At 45.7% G+C, this 16,716-nt stretch overlaps 1 protein-coding gene across 1 annotated transcript in view; it reads left to right on the top strand.

Moving 5' to 3' along the window:
* The window catches only part of ITSN2 (intersectin 2), a 113,555-nt gene extending 97,039 nt beyond the window's left edge, over nt 1-16,516 (top strand). Inside the window, 11 exon segments of the mRNA XM_025045670.1 lie at nt 1-24; nt 2,998-3,104; nt 3,976-4,159; nt 7,716-7,814; nt 9,266-9,433; nt 9,861-10,076; nt 10,638-10,759; nt 11,559-11,641; nt 14,457-14,540; nt 14,986-15,159; nt 15,605-16,516. The exon segment at nt 1-24 is cut by the window's left edge and continues 48 nt beyond it. Of these exon segments, the coding sequence (XP_024901438.1) occupies nt 1-24; nt 2,998-3,104; nt 3,976-4,159; nt 7,716-7,814; nt 9,266-9,433; nt 9,861-10,076; nt 10,638-10,759; nt 11,559-11,641; nt 14,457-14,540; nt 14,986-15,159; nt 15,605-15,762 (1,419 nt within the window). The 3' untranslated portion in view covers nt 15,763-16,516.
* Nucleotides 16,517-16,716: the final 200 nt, after the last annotated feature.

Genomic DNA, 16,716 nt, shown 5'->3' with positions numbered 1-16,716 from the left:
GACGATCTCCAGCTTGTCGTGGAGGTGAGGGCCCACCGCTGACTGGCTCTAGGAGCCTCGGGGATGGGGGCGGGACTCAAAGCAGGGTCTCACCTTTGATGTGTGAATTTACAAGTAGTGACAAGAGCTCCTCCCACACTCAAGATGCTGTCTCTGCCGGTTGGAGAGGACTTGAAGATCTCAAGTCAAATCTTTCTCCCAAATTGGGTGATTCAGAATGAAGAGAGAGGAAAGAGGACACTCAGATACCTCAGTCAGAAGTGGTAGAGCTACCATCCAGGAAGAACAAGGGTGCAGAGGAGGTGGGAGGGCACTAAAGCAAACTTATACCTACCTCAGAATTTTGCCTATCTGTATTTACACTGCCTTTTTGACACCTGACATTTTCATAAACTTTGATGTTTCCAGAGGAATTGCGAAACAGTGGGAGTATTCCCCTAACATTTGTGTCAGTTTGGAAAACCAAATAGAATATTGTAAAATGTTTCCCAATTACCGTATATTTACTGTTTATGTTTGTGCCTATTAATGTTACCAGTGACCTCTAAGCCAATAACAGCTGTAAGAGCAACATTTAAAAAATGCTTTGGGTTTAAGTAAACAAAAGTAGTCTTTATAGTTCTGTTACACTTTTGTTTCCATGGCTTTAGTTCCCACTGAATTTTCAAGGCCCTCAGATGAGAAGCCCAGTTAAATAAACCACCTGAGGAGAACAGGTGTTGTCACACAGGCCCAACAGGTGCAATGTATACCTGGCCAAGACCTCTACAGAGGCTTGGAGCAAAGGCTGTATCCTTCTGCACCTGCCCCCTGGCAAGGCTTGCCTGTGAGTCATTCTCCACCCTATACGCAGGCTGGGATCTCCAAACACACCTGCTTGTTTGCCTCAAGTAGGTGCACGATACCACACTTCTTGGTTGATCATGTCTGTGTCCCCTCAAGGCTATGAGCTCCTGAGGGCAGAGACTGTGTATCTTTCATCCTGTATCCCCCAAACTTAACCTGGCCCTTTGCAGGCCTTCCCATCAGTACTGAAGGAATTAGGTAGGTTTGTGTCTGCATGTCTCTGAGCAGGACAGACGGTCTACAAGAAAAGCCTATTTTCTTTGTTAACCCCATTGAGTATCAGCCCTGCTGCTGGTCATGTTACATTCCTGAGGGGTTGTAAGGGTGCAGAGGTACCTCTCTGACACTAGTAAAGAAGGTGAACAGGGGCTGATTGCCTGCCCCACCTCAGACCAGTCACTTAACCACTTAGGCCTTGGTTATTCCCACTCTGCCACCCCCCTGCCACAAGATGCTCTGAGAAGCAAGAAGTCATGTTGGGGTCAGAGATTTAGATAAAAAGCATTGTTCGCAGGCAAGGCCTTCTCATTACTCTTCCCATGGAAGTTCCCAGAGAGCCAACCATCTTATCCTCCTCTGCTTACCTCCTCTGGCACAAAGCAGGTAAACAGAATGAATAAAGACAGTGACATAAATTAATCAGTGAATGATAGAACAGAGAGACACTAGATGCTTTCCATGTCCTTCAGAAACAACCTCATAGCAGGTCAACCATCTTTCCAGGGCTCACTCTCATAAGCGTGTCCTGACATCATCTGTCTGATTTTGGAATTGTACAGGTTCAGAGAGGTCCATTTCATAGCACTTTTACCTGAATTCTTTCCGTGTGCAACGCAACTCAGTAATCAAAAGCCTACGTGTGAAGCACTGCACTTGGGAACAGAGATAAAAGAGAATGTTTGTACCCTCCAGGGGTTCGCAGTCGAGTGGAGAGACAGTTACAGAACAGTGTGGTGAGAGCTGGGAGAGAGGTGAGCTCAGCCTCTGTGGGAACCAAGCAGGAGGGGACCACCCCCAGCTGGTGAGGAGAGGCCAGGAAGGACTTTCCCAGTTAGACTGCAGCTGAGACCTGATGGATGAGTCTTCTATGCCTGGAAGAGGACACAGAAGTGGGAAGGCACATGCAAAGAGAATTAGGGTCCTGCAAGTACTCTAAGTGTGGCTGGAATGTCAGGTACTTGCGGGCCAGGCTGGTGAGGTTGGCACGGGGCAAATCATGCAGGCCTCGTGAACCTCACATAAGACTTTGCATCTTATCATGGGGCCACTGAACGATTTTATTAGAGAGTAACGTGTCATGTGCATTTTGGAAAGATCACACATTAGAAGAGTTGTCTCAGATAACTTCATAATTTCCTTAAGGCTTTTAAAGTTATTTCCTGGGAATCCTCATTGTTTAGTGGGAAATTGGACTTAGAATCAAAAAGAGTTGTTTTCTTTCTAACTCTTCCATATTCTAGTTTTGTGACCTTGAGCAAATCACTTTCTTAGGCTTTATTTCTTCATAGGTTAATTGGGAATAATAATGCCCGACTCAGCCTGACATCATCTATGACGTTAATTGAGAACCTCCCCCCCCCACACACACACGTGTGCATGCACACACCCAAGCATATGTGTACACGTCACGCTTCGTAAATCCGTAAGTGCCGTGCGGTACTGCTGTGGGGTGTTCCTGTTCCCCTTCAGTCAGGCAGCCTCTGAAGTCCGCATCTGCTTGGCAGTCAGTCTCAGGGGAACACAGTTCACAACCGTTTCTTTTGCTGAACTTCTCATAAACTGCTTCCAGAACCCTGAGGCGCTCAGCCCGATGGCGGTCATGCTTCCCCAGTTCTGCAGGCTCTTACAGAGTGCGGGCACTTTATTCCCGTGTTTCTGTTTAACCTTCATAACACCCCCAGGAGATGGTATGAGAATCTTCTCTTTTTGATGAGACTTCTGGAATCCATCCTTAGAACCAGCCCTAATAGGAGCCCAGATAGCAAAAAGTAGGGAAATTATGCAGTTTAAAAGTTAACAATCATAAATATGTTTATTTAAAAATATCATGATCTTATTCATCTTGGTATATAAAGATATTGTTTGATTTAGACCATGTAGGCTATGTATTCACACTTAAGCTAACTTATTTTTTTTGTGTTTTGAATTTAGGTTTTTCAGAAACGGATGGTGGAGTCAGGCTTCCTCACTGAAGGAGAGATGGCCTTGATCTTTGTTAACTGGAAGGAGCTCATCATGTCTAACACAAAGCTGCTGAAGTGAGTGAGAACCCACTTGTCATTGCAGTGACACCCCCAGCCCCAGGGCTGACACTGTCATACATCAGTCTTCTTCCACAGAGGCTGCTTAGCAATGGACCTTTCAACTGTATTCCTTTCCCTCAGGCTTTTCATTTTATTATCATTTTATGAAATACCCTGTAATTTTATAAAATACATAATTATCGAACCAAAGAAATATAATGAAAATACTTGGATTAAACAAAGAAAATCAAAGCATTAAATAAACAATATTTTAACATATGAGTCCATCATATACTTGACTCTCAGGTAGTTCGAGTCAGGGGCAAAGCAGCAGCTCATAACTGATTCGGCAGTCTCCTAAGTTTTGTGTGAAATTCCATTCTCGGGGTGATTTTCTATCCCTTAGGCACAGGTTCTTGGGAGGAGTCATCAGCAGTCCCAGCTCTGCTAGGACTAAGCAGCTCTCCTGGGGACGAGGCTCGCATCTACCTCCTCATCTGGCCTCTGTGGGCCCCTGCTCCCTCTTTTCCATATAGAGTGTGTAAAATTTCTTTTTTCTTGGTTCAGCTGAAAACAAATTTAGAATTTTTCAAGAAAACTTTACTGAGAAAGTAAGGTGAAACCAAAATAGTTCTAAAGGCCTAGAAGCACCCAAGTATGTAGACTTCATTTTCTTGTTCTTCTTTGCTGTCATTTCACCCAGGTTGGCTTGGCCAGCAGAGCTTTATGCCAAAGCTGCCTCCTCCTCCTTCTGATGCCCCTCACAGGGCCAGAGGTTTTTAGGTAACTCACTGGTTATCATGACCACCAGGCCCCCGTGGTATTCATCCCTCATTTACCAAGGACATTCACTTAGAAACAGAAAGTGAAAGTGTGTTGGTTGCAGGGCCTTGAGGGTACGGAAGAAGACTGGGGGCGAGAAGATGCCCGTGCAGATGATTGGGGACATCCTGGCAGCCGAGCTGTCCCACATGCAGGCTTATATCCGGTTCTGCAGCTGTCAGCTTAATGGAGCAGGTCTGTTACAGCAGAAGACAGATGAAGACACAGACTTCAAAGAATTTTTAAAGGTAACTCCTTTCGGGGACCATAGGCAGGCCAGCCTGGTTCTGAGCCTGGAGGCGGCGATGTAGGTGTATAGCCACACAGGTGGGATCTCAGCAGTGGAGCAGGGTATCCCCATCAGTTTCCAGAAGAAATACAAATATAGCAAAGAGTTTTCTGATTGTTTTGTGTTGCCTTTTATGTTGAGTCAATTTTCTTGGCACTGAGACCCTGATTTTGCCCATCTTTAAATAGAATTTTTTTAAGCCTACTTATATTATACTCTAAAACAAAAATCCAGAATGTCACTTGCTTAATTTTGTAAATTGTATTTATTTTATACCCATCTTATTCCAGAAATAATATGAAATGCTTACTTACATGTATAAAATGCAACAAGATAAAATAAAATTTAAGTAGATGAATGAAGAGAGACAAAAGGAAATGAAAGTAGGAAAAAATTATGACACCAGGAATTAGAATGATATATAAAATGCATACCCGTGATCCTGTATTAGAACTGTACACAGATGTCATTAAACCTTCTGGAAACCAATAAAGAGAAGAGGAAATGACTGTTTCCATGATACCATGGTCATAAATTAGAAACAGGCAGTTAGTTGGTAAGGAGATGTAAAGCTAGAACTGAACTCAGAAAGATAACACTACATATGATATAATGAATCAACAACATCTTTATAGTAATACAACAGTGAGCTTCAAATGGTTGGTTGTTAGAACGTCACATTTTAAGAAGTCATTTTCATTACTATTAACAATAATAAACAGTGTTACTACACATGTTAAAATGACAAGGAAAATGAAAGTAAAACCTGTTTTCTTGGGTTTTTTTTTTACATTTCTTATTGGTTTTAGAGGTTCATGAAGTACTGCATATTGGGATCTATTATATAGCCACAGAGCTAGCTACCTTATGAGAGAATGTGTAATTTTAATATTTTCATTATCAGAAAAGAATGGAAAAATAAGCATAAAATAGAAAAAATACAGGCCAAATATAAAGGAAAATAGGAAAATAGAGGAAGTAATAAAGATAAAAGCACAAACGATATCAATATATCCAAGAACAGATGCATTGAAAAGAACTCATAAAACATAACTTCGGTAAATAAAATCGAAAGATAAAAAAACAAATCAGTAAAAACAAGAACAGACATAAATATATTTCTTAAAAGGTATATGATTCAAAAATATATGCAAATATGAAAACATTAACAAAACGTGTAGTGTGGGTGAAAACTGGTTGAATAACAATAGAAAATCTGAAGGTCCTGTTAACCAAGGGAAAAACCGAGTAACTTTCCCCAAGGGAGGAGCTGAGTTCTCTTGATGGATTTAATGGTGAACTCTTTCCAACTATAAAGGAATAGATTAGTCCATGTTATATAAACTATACAGATCTTAGGAAAAAAATAGAAAACCTACCTAATTCATTGTATAAGGCAAAAGTGGCCCCAACCTCAAAGCCTGTTTTGGTATTTGTATTTAATTACAAAAATGAAAAAAAAAAACAAGTTATAACCCAATCTTTCTTACAACTATAGTTGTTAAAATCTTAATTAAAATAGCAGTGAATAAAATCAAGCATTACATGAAAAGAAGAGCTCATGACAACCAAGCAGGATCAGCCCAGGAGGCCAGATAGCACCGTGCTTAGAACAAGACGGGCTTCAGAACCAGACTGCATGGGTTGCAATCCCACCCCCATCACCCCAGTGCGTGACCAGGGCAAGTTATTTAACATTGGGTGCCTTCAGTCCCTTCATCTGGAACTCAGAGATAATACTTCTAAAGTACGTTAGCACATCGTAGGCATTCAGTGAATATCAGTTATATTTATCATCTTTATGATGATCTCAGGGATGAAAAAATGGTTCAATATAAGGCACTAAGGACAGAAGTCTTCAATTAGTGATAAGGGTAAGAGGCAAGAGGTTGCCTAGAAATGAACTGAAGAAATATAGAAAAGAAACCAAGATTCTAGAAACAAACATTGATCAGATTAGATAAATGTAGAATTGTGAGTGCATGTGAATGTTTTAAAATAATCAGTGGTAGAATTGAAAATAGGACATTTGCCTTCTAAAGCATAGTAAAAGATTTAAAATTTTTTCCAAATAGTAATAACAATAACAATGTTAAGAGGATATCATTGTCATCGCCATTATAATAGTAAAAGTAATTAAAAAGTTTATAGTCTCATAATGAAGGGCACGGTGTCAATTACATTGAAAAGCAAAATCTAACAATAAACTATGCTTAAAATTCTACTTTTAGAAAAGACTCATAAAATATAGAAATAAAAGGTGTGAAAATACTTGTTATAACAACATAGATATATCCAAAAACAGTGGAGACAATTTTAATATCCAATAGTGGGAAATGATTAGGTAAATTATGGTAAGTGTATTTTTAAGTCATTCAAAATGATCGTCCTCGAGTTCTAGCTACTTTGTTAGGTACTGTACTAGTATTAGGAGTAGAAGCAAATAAGATGTCCTTCGCCTCCCCTAGAGTTGACAGGCTGGGGGGCATAGAGACTTCTGAAATGTGATAGCTCTATTTGTGTTACCCAGTCCAGATGTGGTGTTATGTTAGAGGTAGCCACTGGTCTTGAGAAGGATCCCTGAAATGGAGGGAAGACCTGAGGGAAAGGGAAAGCCTGCATCAGAGGAGGTATAACCTGAGTCTTCCGAGATGAGTATGAAATAGCCAAGTGAAGAAAGAGCAGAAGGGCCCAAACTAGCAAAGGCCACCACATTCATGATCTGGCACAGAGTAGTTGCTCAGTAAATGGAAGTGATCGTTACTAATAAAACAGGGACAGCGGCAGACAGAGGAAGGAAATCAAGACCTATTTTATTTTTTGTTTTCAATCATAATTGACATTCGGTATCATTTTCTATTAGTTTTAGGTGTATGGCATGGTGGTTAGACACATATAATTTATGAAATAATCTGCCCGATCGGTCTAGTACCTATTTGGAAAAGAGACTGGCATTGTGGTGACTTCTGGGTGTGTACTGGGGGAGGCGGGTGGGTACAGAATGGTGCTACCACCTCAGATAGGCATAGAGGTAGGAGGGAAGGCTTTTATGGGGGGAGACGAGGACTTCGTTTTGGAGTATGTTGAGGTGTTGAGGTGCCTTTGAGATATCCAGGTAGGAAAGAGAGTGTAGAGCTCTAGAGAGGGTCTGGGTTACAGACTCTGGAGTCGCCTGCAGGGGATCTAGGGCGTACCTACAGTTAAGAGTGAGTAGAGGAGAAGAAAGAAGTGAAGACACAGGTCAGCGGGCTGGGAAGACAGCGAGAGAGGGTGGTTCTGGAAGCAAAGGAGGGAGTTACTGCATAGGCCGTCAGAGGCATGTAAGAAAGAAGAAGCTGCTGGGTTTGGCACAGGAGGTAGCTATTCCTACTGCTAATCTGAACATCATTTTGGACCCTGAGTTTTTAAAAGAAATCAGAAATCTAAAAGGTGGTCAAAGTCAGGAGTACAAGTGGTGTCTCCTTTGTTTTCATTGGGGCTGTGATTTCCTCATGAGCCTGTCATTTTTTTTGCAGAAGCTGGCATCTGACCCTCGATGTAAAGGAATGCCCCTTTCCAGCTTCCTGCCGAAGCCCATGCAGAGGATCACCCGCTACCCTCTCCTCATCAGAAGTGTGAGTGCCCCAGCGGGACGGAGAAGCAAGACCCTTTGAGATTCACAGAGGCTAGTAGTCAGGGAGCCTCCGTACACTAGCCACCCTGCCCCATGGTCTGACTCCACTGTCTGATGGACTAGGCGCCAAGTGTGTGTGTGCATGCACGCACGTGCGTGCACAAGCACACGCATATACAATCTAAAAGGCTGAATCCTTGAAGTGGGCAAATAAAAGAAACATCCATTGTCTCTTGGGTAACCTGTCCTCTCTCTTCTCAGGAAACTCCCCCAGCCTCTCGGTTGTGAGTGTTTGTCTAGGCGGGGTAAAGGCCCGCTAGGTCTCTGCTTGTGGAGCCCGCCTTGAGCCCGGGCGGAGTCTACCATTAGTACAACCTCAGCCTCCAGTCTTTCTGCTGAGACCTAAATTTGTCTACCAACTGAACACCTTTACCTAGATGTCCCAGGAGTATCCACATCAGCATGTCCTAAGCAACTCATCGTCGTCTCCTCCCTCACTATATCTTACCTCCGCTTGCTGACTAAACAGTCCTAAAATCCCATCCATCTTTTTGACATAAGCAATGTGGGCCTCTTGAGCCAAAATACCTTCTAAAGAGAAGGCAGACTTTACAGGATCATTCCACAAATAATCATTGACATAATGTCAATCATCTTATGAAGAAAACTATAGAAATAATATAAGACTGTTGCTTGTACTGATGATTATCCCTTGACCACTGGTCTGTAAGCCATGTTAACTCAAAATAGGCCTCATGTTACAGAGTTCGTGTTACAGCTGTGATACCAAACTGACTCACTAATACACATTAATCCACAGTCCCTTATCTGAAGTATTTTGGGTCAGATGTGTTTTAGAATTCAGGATGTAATTTAAAAACTGTATATTATATGACACCCCAACAAAGCCTGGGCAGAACCTATATTCCTATAGTGAATAAAATAACCACTATCGGAATAACTAAATACATCTCTTCAGTTTAGGTTGGGTTTCACCACCAAATGAACATTGGAAAAAACAAAAACTTTAGGCTTTCAGGGCTGTTTCACATCTGGAATTGTAGAAAGGACTGTGGACCGCATGACTGGAGTCTGCAGGAGGCGTCTGCTGGAGGGGCCACTGATTTCCAGAGGGACCACACTAAGTTGTATTCTGGCCTCTCCTTTTTTACATTTGTTACTTTAAAGTCGCTTGAGAATGAACTGAATGTGTTTTCCTACATGCCAGCGACATAATTTTATTGTATTTCTCATGTAGCAGGGGATCCATTGCTTTCATCAGATTTTTCAAAAGGATTGATGACCCCAAAATGTTATGAACCATTGCTGTTCAGCAAGTTAACACACTTAGCAAAGTTGCACCCAGAGCATCTGGGCAGCCATGGGACAGCCGGGTGAGTGGGTGGGTAGAAGACACGACGCGTCCCACGTGACGCCGCTGCTCTCTTCCAGATCTTGGAGAACACCCTGGAGAGCCACGTGGACCACTCCTCCTTAAAACTGGCCCTGGAGCGGGCAGAGGAGCTTTGCTCTCAAGTTAACGAAGGAGTTCGGGAGAAGGAAAACTCAGACCGGCTGGAGTGGATCCAGGCGCACGTCCAGTGCGAAGGTCTCGCGGAGGTGAGGCCTGTGGTGCTGAGCCGGACACTGCCTGGCAGGCTCTGGGTGGGAAACCGGGTTCAGGTCTTCCCCTAGTGTGGACAGTCTACACCTCAGCTAAGCCTATGTGGACTCACCACCCTGTTCCTTCTTGGGCTGTCACCTTCCTTTCTTGTAAAGAGAGATTTGATATTTATGTTTTGAGGTCTTTGAATTCAGCTGGTGGAATCAGTATTCTGTGGGTATAAGTAATCATTTTCACCATGCCAGTTTGAACTCCGAAGAGAAATAAAATGTGTAAAGTTGGATGATGACAGCCGCATTCTGTCACAGCACCCTCAGGTCCAGGGCATGGGCCTCTCCAGGGACGCTGGGATGGTTTGTGCCGGGACGGACAAAGTGGCAATTTCTTTCTCGTTAAGCAACTTACTTATTTATTTATTTTAAGCAACTTATTTTCAACTCCCTCACCAACTGCCTGGGGCCCCGGAAGCTTCTGCACAGCGGGAAGTTATACAAGACCAAGAGCAATAAGGAATTACATGGGTTCCTCTTCAATGACTTCCTGCTTCTTACCCACATGGTCAAGCAGTTTGCTGTGTCCTCCGGCTCTGAGAAACTTTTTAGCTCTAAGTCCAACGCTCAATTCAAAATGTATAAAATGGTAAGTGTGATCCTGGCACAGCATCAGGAGCATAATGAGTTTTTACCTTAAACACCTCTTTCCTGGCCTGAGCCTTTTCTGACTCCCTGCACCTGTTCCGGGTGGCTCACACTTCCTTGGTCACTTGCTGGGGAGGAAGCCCCAGTGTGGGTGGGCCTTCACTGCCTTGTGACAGCCACAAGGGGACTCCAGCTTTGGATTCTGGCTTCCCCCCCGCCCCCAGCAAACATGGCACGTGATGCTGCCTCTTCCACATTGAGCATTGGGTCTCTCTATAAAACTGAGCCTGAGGCAGAGTGCCAAGGTCAGCATGTGGAGGGGAGACCCTGTCACGTGAGCAGTCACAGATGTTCGGATCACCTGTCCCCAGTTCAGTAGCATCTCATCTACACCAGATATTTACTGTTACGAAATGGAGGCAGCTTCTTTTTTGCTAAGACTCTGGAAGCTAAAGTCCTCTCTGTCTCCACAAGGCTCTTCAGAACGGACAGAACTCTCTCCGGACATAGGTGGGTGTCCTGGCCCATCTCACAGCCTGTGTTTTGGCCCTGATTCTTTCAGCCCATTTTCCTGAATGAGGTCTTGGTGAAACTGCCCACAGACCCTTCCAGCGATGAGCCTGTCTTCCACATTTCTCACATTGACCGGGTCTACACCCTCCGAACAGACAACATTAACGAAAGGTCAGTCCTGACCACGCGTGACCTGCTTTGAAGGCTGAGAGAAAGGCTGGACATCTCTGTGTGCCATAAAACCATCTCCAGTTCATGCTCAAGTCCTACTAACTCTGTATCCTCAACATCTTTTAACCAGTCCCCCAGTGCCAACCCCACTGTCAGGCCTTAGTTTCAACGTGCTGGGTTATTGCAGCTGCACCCTAACCTGGTTCACTGCTCCTGGTCCCTCCTCAGATCGTGCAGCAGGGCAGATCCCACACCAGACCCCCTACTGCACTCCCTCAGGCAACAGCCCCTGCTCCTCTGGTCTCCAGGGGCCCTCCTTGTGCCTCTCGGACACAGTTCCTTTGCTGCACCCAGAGGACCAGCCAGACCGTCTGCCTGCCCCCATGCCCTGCAGTGTGGACCGCCTTCCTCTCTAGGGTGTAGCTGAGACCGCATCTCTGTGATGGCAAACGGGCCTGATCCTCCTCTGTGTGCACAGCCCTTTGTGTAGTGGAACCTGTCACTGTCGTGCTGAATTGCCATTGAGGTAGTGAACAAATCTTCCCTCTCTCCGTGTGCCCGGCACCTGGCGAGAGCCTGCTGTTTTGTGAGCAGTCAAGAGCTGGCTAGACGGTCTCAGCTCCGTCCTCAATTAACAAACGAGTTTTTGTGTTGAGGGAACGTTAAGCCTGTGATTGGAAACTTGTTCAAGCCGAGGTTAGCCAAAGAGAGAAGAACCGGGGCAGAGCTTTGGGCTCCTGGTTGACCCTGCAGATACGTGGGAAAGCCACCCAGTGCTTGTGCTCTGCTTCTCCTCCAGGACTGCCTGGGTCCAGAAGATCAAAGCAGCTTCTGAACAGTACATCGATACCGAGAAGAAGAAGCGGGAGAAGGCTTATCAAGGTAGTGGGGTCGTGCCCTCGAGGGCGGGAACCAGCCACCAGGGGGGCCTGGGGAGCGGGGGATGAGGTCTTATCTTCAGGACCGTCTGCTGCTGCTGCTCCTGTGGTGAGGGGGTAAATGGAGAGTGAAAGACCAGACATGCTGCGGGTTCAGACAGCAGGGCCCAGCTCCGCTGCTGCTGTGCCCACCTCCCCCTCAGCTGTTTCAAACCTCCTAAGGGTCTCCACGAGCCCCCACCCCACACACTGCACAGCCCAGGGTCATCCGGTATGAGCCCCTGGACCTACCGACTCTCTGTGGCAAAGTCTCTGTCCCTGCCCCCACACACTTTTTCTTCACTCCTGTTTCCAGGAACGGGAGCCCTCTCCGTGCACAGCAGCCCCTACCTGCTTGGCCCACTTTGCTCCATCGAACTTTACCTCTATGCTTGTTTCCCTTCAGCTCATGAACACTCTGCTCCTCCTCTCCCGCCCCAGCCTCCCCTATTCCTCCCTCAGATCCACCATCCTCCCTCTCCCTTGACACCAGGTCCTGGACCTTAAGCCACCGCCTACTCTTCCTCGCTCACCAGCCTGTCACTCCGCTTGCTTCTCCTTCAGTCGGTGCTGATGGCTCGCACACACGCCAGTGACCTGACCAGTGGCTTGGCACACTTGCTTCCTCGAGCTCCCTGCACCCAAAGACAGGAGATCAAGGCTCCTCCCTTCCCCTGGACCCCATGACACCCTGAGGGCTCCATGATTTCATGATTCAGAAGTAGCCATTATTTTTATATCCTTCCTTAATCCCGGGAGTTCTGCCCTCACCTGAGCCCCGCTCCCACCGCTCCCTCCCCTACTTCATCCCAGTTTCACCTGTCACAGCTGCGCTGCTCCCTCCTGAGCCTACACTCTACAAACACACCTGCTCGACTTCTCCTGGATGCCTTCTGGGCATCGCAAAGTGGCAGCTCCCGTGGGACTTACTAGCCTCCTTCCAGAAGTAGCTCCTGAGAATCTCTGCGGATGGCAGTATTGTCCTCCGCTACTCGGACTGGAAGCAAGCTCTCTGCCCACCGCACCCCTGCCCGTACGCACGCTCTCTGCCCACCCCACCCCCGCCCGCACGCACGCTGCTCCTCCAGTGAGTTGCCCCGCTGCACATGTCCTCTGCGCTGTTCTCGTTCCCATTTGCCTGGTCCTCTCTTTTCCTGGTGGCACAGCCCCGTGAAGCCTCCCATCTCCCCCCAGGCCGTAGCATAGCCCCCGTCACCTCATCACCCATCCCCTTCATTTCTGGAGTATTCTTTTTCCAGGGCTGCTCTCAGTATCTCTCCCTCTCTCTCCTTAAGCATCTCCCCGATTGCCTCCCAAATTAAGGACAAAGTTCTTACCCCGAACTCAGGGCCGGTACCACTGCCGGATGGAACAGCTCGGCTTTGAACGCCTGCCGCCCACATCTCCACGCATCCCCCTGCCCCCCGCCCTGTCTTCCCGCTTACGCTCCTGGCTGCTATAGTTGCAGTTCTTTATGTGTTTTTTTTTTATTCAGGTTTCCCTTATTTTGTAATAAACGCCTGAAAAGTATGTGTAAATCAGCTTTTGCTAATTGAATCTTGTTTTAATGTTACTTTAGAGACTTGCTATTGAAAAATCAATGAATCATTTGTAAAGCATACAATAATCTCTTAATCGGTCAAAGACGTAAATCAGAGTTTCTCCATATTAGTTTTGCGTAACATAAATACCTGCACATACTGTTACGTATTTTCTGCGTATTTAATTCTTTAAACATTTATTGATTGCTTACTCCGTGCCAGGCCCCATGCTAGTCTTCACTGCACCTATAAAGCTGAATAGGGCCCAGCTCTGCCTTCAAGAGGATCTGAGTGCAGCGGCTGTCTGCTGGAGGGGTGGGCACCAGTGAGGCCACTTCTCATAGAGAAAGTTCCACTCGCCCTGAGTTTTGAAAAATCAGTAGCTCACCAAGCAGCCTTTTTGTTAGTTTTTAAACCCCTGAGAGCAGAACCCGCTTCTTGACTACACCAATTCACTTCTCTCTATATTTAAAGCATTTTTGAGTACCTCACATAGGATGCAGTTTTAAGTGTGACACTGCTTTGTAAACTGAAGTATTTACATACAGTTGGAATTATGGTGAGTGGTTAAGAAAACAACTTCGGTATCTGATGTTTAAGTTTTGACCCTGCCATTTAGAAGCTCTGTGACTTGAGCATGTTTCAGTCCTTTGTAAGCCTCTGTTTTCTCATATATGGAGATGGCAGTTATAAAGAGCTATCTTATAGGGTAATCGTGCACTTTAAATAACTTATGTAAAGGTCTAGCACATGCCTAACACAAAATAAGTATCCAGTAAATGTTAGTAAGTATTCAGTAAGTGCTGAATGAATATAACGTATTATTATTTTATCAATATTACTACTTGCTAGGCAGCCGAGGGGTTAATATGAGGATGAATAAACAATCTGTCCTCTACAATGTCTTCTTCAGGCCCAGCAGACTGTGGGATGCTCAGAAGCCCAGGATAATGGATGCACAGAGGAGGGAAGGGATCTGGGAGGTGAGGTGTGAAACTGGACCTACATCTTGAAGGATGAGTGGGGTGCTGACAGGCAGAGATAGCCGGCAAGGCATACTAGCAGGCGATACGGTCTGGGCAGCCAGACGCTGGTCTGCTGGGCCCAGTGCAATGACAGGTAAGGCTGGGCAGTGTTAGCGTAGCTTAGACAGACTGTGAGTACGAACAGCTCAGCGTCATCACTGTGCTATCTGCGTTCTCAGAGAAGAAATTAACATGGCTGCTCTTCCTCTTGTAGCTCGTTCTCAAAAGACTTCAGGCATCGGGCGTCTGATGGTGCATGTCATTGAAGCTACAGAATTAAAAGCCTGTAAACCAAATGGTAAATGCTTCCTTCATTCAGCAGATGTGGTAATGGCCCCACTCTTCGCTGATGACTCTTCTGAGCATTGAATAACGGGATGATTTTTTAAAGTCAGTGTTTCCAGAGCCACTAAAATGGTTATTGGACCCATATCATTATCACTCTGTTTCCCAAGAAGCACCAGCACTTCCTCCCTCAGAGCTTCTGAGTGGAAAGCACGAAGCACTGACACCTGCCAGGGTGTGGGGAGCAGTCGAGGCATTCGAGCCCATGTGGTCGTCCCCAGGGTTGTGATGCCATCAGCACTGGGGACATGGACACCACGGTTGTGGGTCCTCAGGCAGCTTCCCTGGCTGCCTGGTCTGTAGAGAAGCCACCAATTTGGATTCTGCTTCTGCTCAAGGAAGGCCCCATTGTCACTCATTTTACCTACCACATGTGTCTTTGGTTTGTTTTTGTCCAGGAAAGAGCAATCCGTACTGTGAAATCAGCATGGGCTCCCAGAGCTACACTACCCGGACCCTCCAGGACACCCTAAATCCCAAGTGGAATTTTAACTGCCAGTTCTTTATTAAGGATCTTTACCAGGACGTGCTGTGTCTCACCATGTTTGACAGAGACCAGTTTTCGCCAGATGGTAAAGTATAACTTGGCCAGGGGATCTGAAGTTTCCCCAGCCCTCTAGAATCTAGGGTCTAGATCCGGGATGCTCAGCCTTATTTCTACCCCGTGACACCTAAAGGAAATGACAAGCCCACGGTTATGAGCAGCTCGCGTTGGCAGCAGGTGGGGTGCCTTCTAGGGGCGGGGGGCAGCCTTCGGTGTGTCACTCCATACGTAGGTGATAGGAACACCGGTCTCCTGGCACCTGTTGACTGGGTGAGATGTCTCCTGACCAGAGACATGGTCTGTTGTCGCTGCGCCCGCCTCCATTCATGGTATCGCAGCCATTAACCAGAAGCAGCTACGTGTTTAGGAACTGAAAGTTTTATGAATCCTGTTTCAGACACTCCTCCTGTGGTAGTTTTTTTTTTAACAGTTTTATTAAGAAGATTTTTGACTCTCACATGTTTATTCACCAGATTTCCTGGGTCGTACTGAAATTCCAGTGGCAAAAATTCGAACAGAACAGGAAAGCAAAGGGCCTACAACCCGCCGACTGCTGCTGCACGAGGTCCCCACGGGGGAGGTCTGGGTCCGCTTTGACCTGCAGCTTTTTGAGCAAAAAACTCTCCTGTAGGGGTCTCGGGGATCTACCCACTGGGCTGGGGCTGGGGAAGACCTGCCCTCAGGCTGAAGGAGCGTCACTCAGCTTCATCCATCACAAGGCCGTGCACGCTGGGGCCCCTCTATTTTATTGCACACTAAATCGCTAGCAATCTATGCAAACGTGATCTTTCCTGTAAATAAACCAAACCCCACATAGCACAGTGCCTTGTGTTAGTGTTAACATCTTCGGCTGGGTTTAGATGCCAAGGTTTCCATTTTCAGGGCTATAAAAAGTATTTTGTGGAAATGAGGCATCAAACCTCCAGAAGTCACCACTTGGCTGAATGTGTCCTCAATGGGTGGTTTTGGTGACGCTGTAACCATTCCACACCGTGTGATCTCCCTCTGCGGGGTCACCGACACTCAGGAAGTGAAGGATCGGGAAGAAACACTGCAGCTTCAGGGCAGGAACAGCCTTGAGACCGAAGTCGTGTCTGTCTACTTGTGCACTGAATAAAAAACAGAAACTTGATCACTTTATTCCTGATTAGATTTTATCATACTCTGCTGAGACAACATAGTTTAAAATCTAAGGGGGAAAGCTTGATTTACTTTAAATACTGTGAATTCTAATGATGTGGAAAATATTTTTCAATTTTAATTTTCTGAAGTATAAATTATTTATGTAAATTTCTTGTTTTTGCATATTTCATAGGACATGCATCTTTAAGCTTTATCATTGCCAATATGTACAGAAAAAGAATAAATGTTTAAGTTTATGAATATAACCTCTCAAAGCTTGACTGGTTTACTTTCTAAATGAAAGTCTCTTAAAAGGTAACTTCAGAGGTTGCTTATAATAGAACCAAGTTTCCTTTCTGCAGCAGTGGTAGAAGCCACACACGGTGGGGGGAGCGCTCAGGAGCCTCGTCTGGCTAGCTGCTCTGTGACTCTGGTAAATTCACCCACGGTTTCTGGGGCCCGG

Source organism: Pteropus alecto, unplaced genomic scaffold (genome assembly GCF_000325575.1).
Source record: "Pteropus alecto unplaced genomic scaffold, ASM32557v1 scaffold61, whole genome shotgun sequence".
NCBI lineage: Eukaryota > Metazoa > Chordata > Mammalia > Chiroptera > Pteropodidae > Pteropus > Pteropus alecto.
This window is presented reverse-complemented; position numbering and strand designations above follow the sequence as displayed.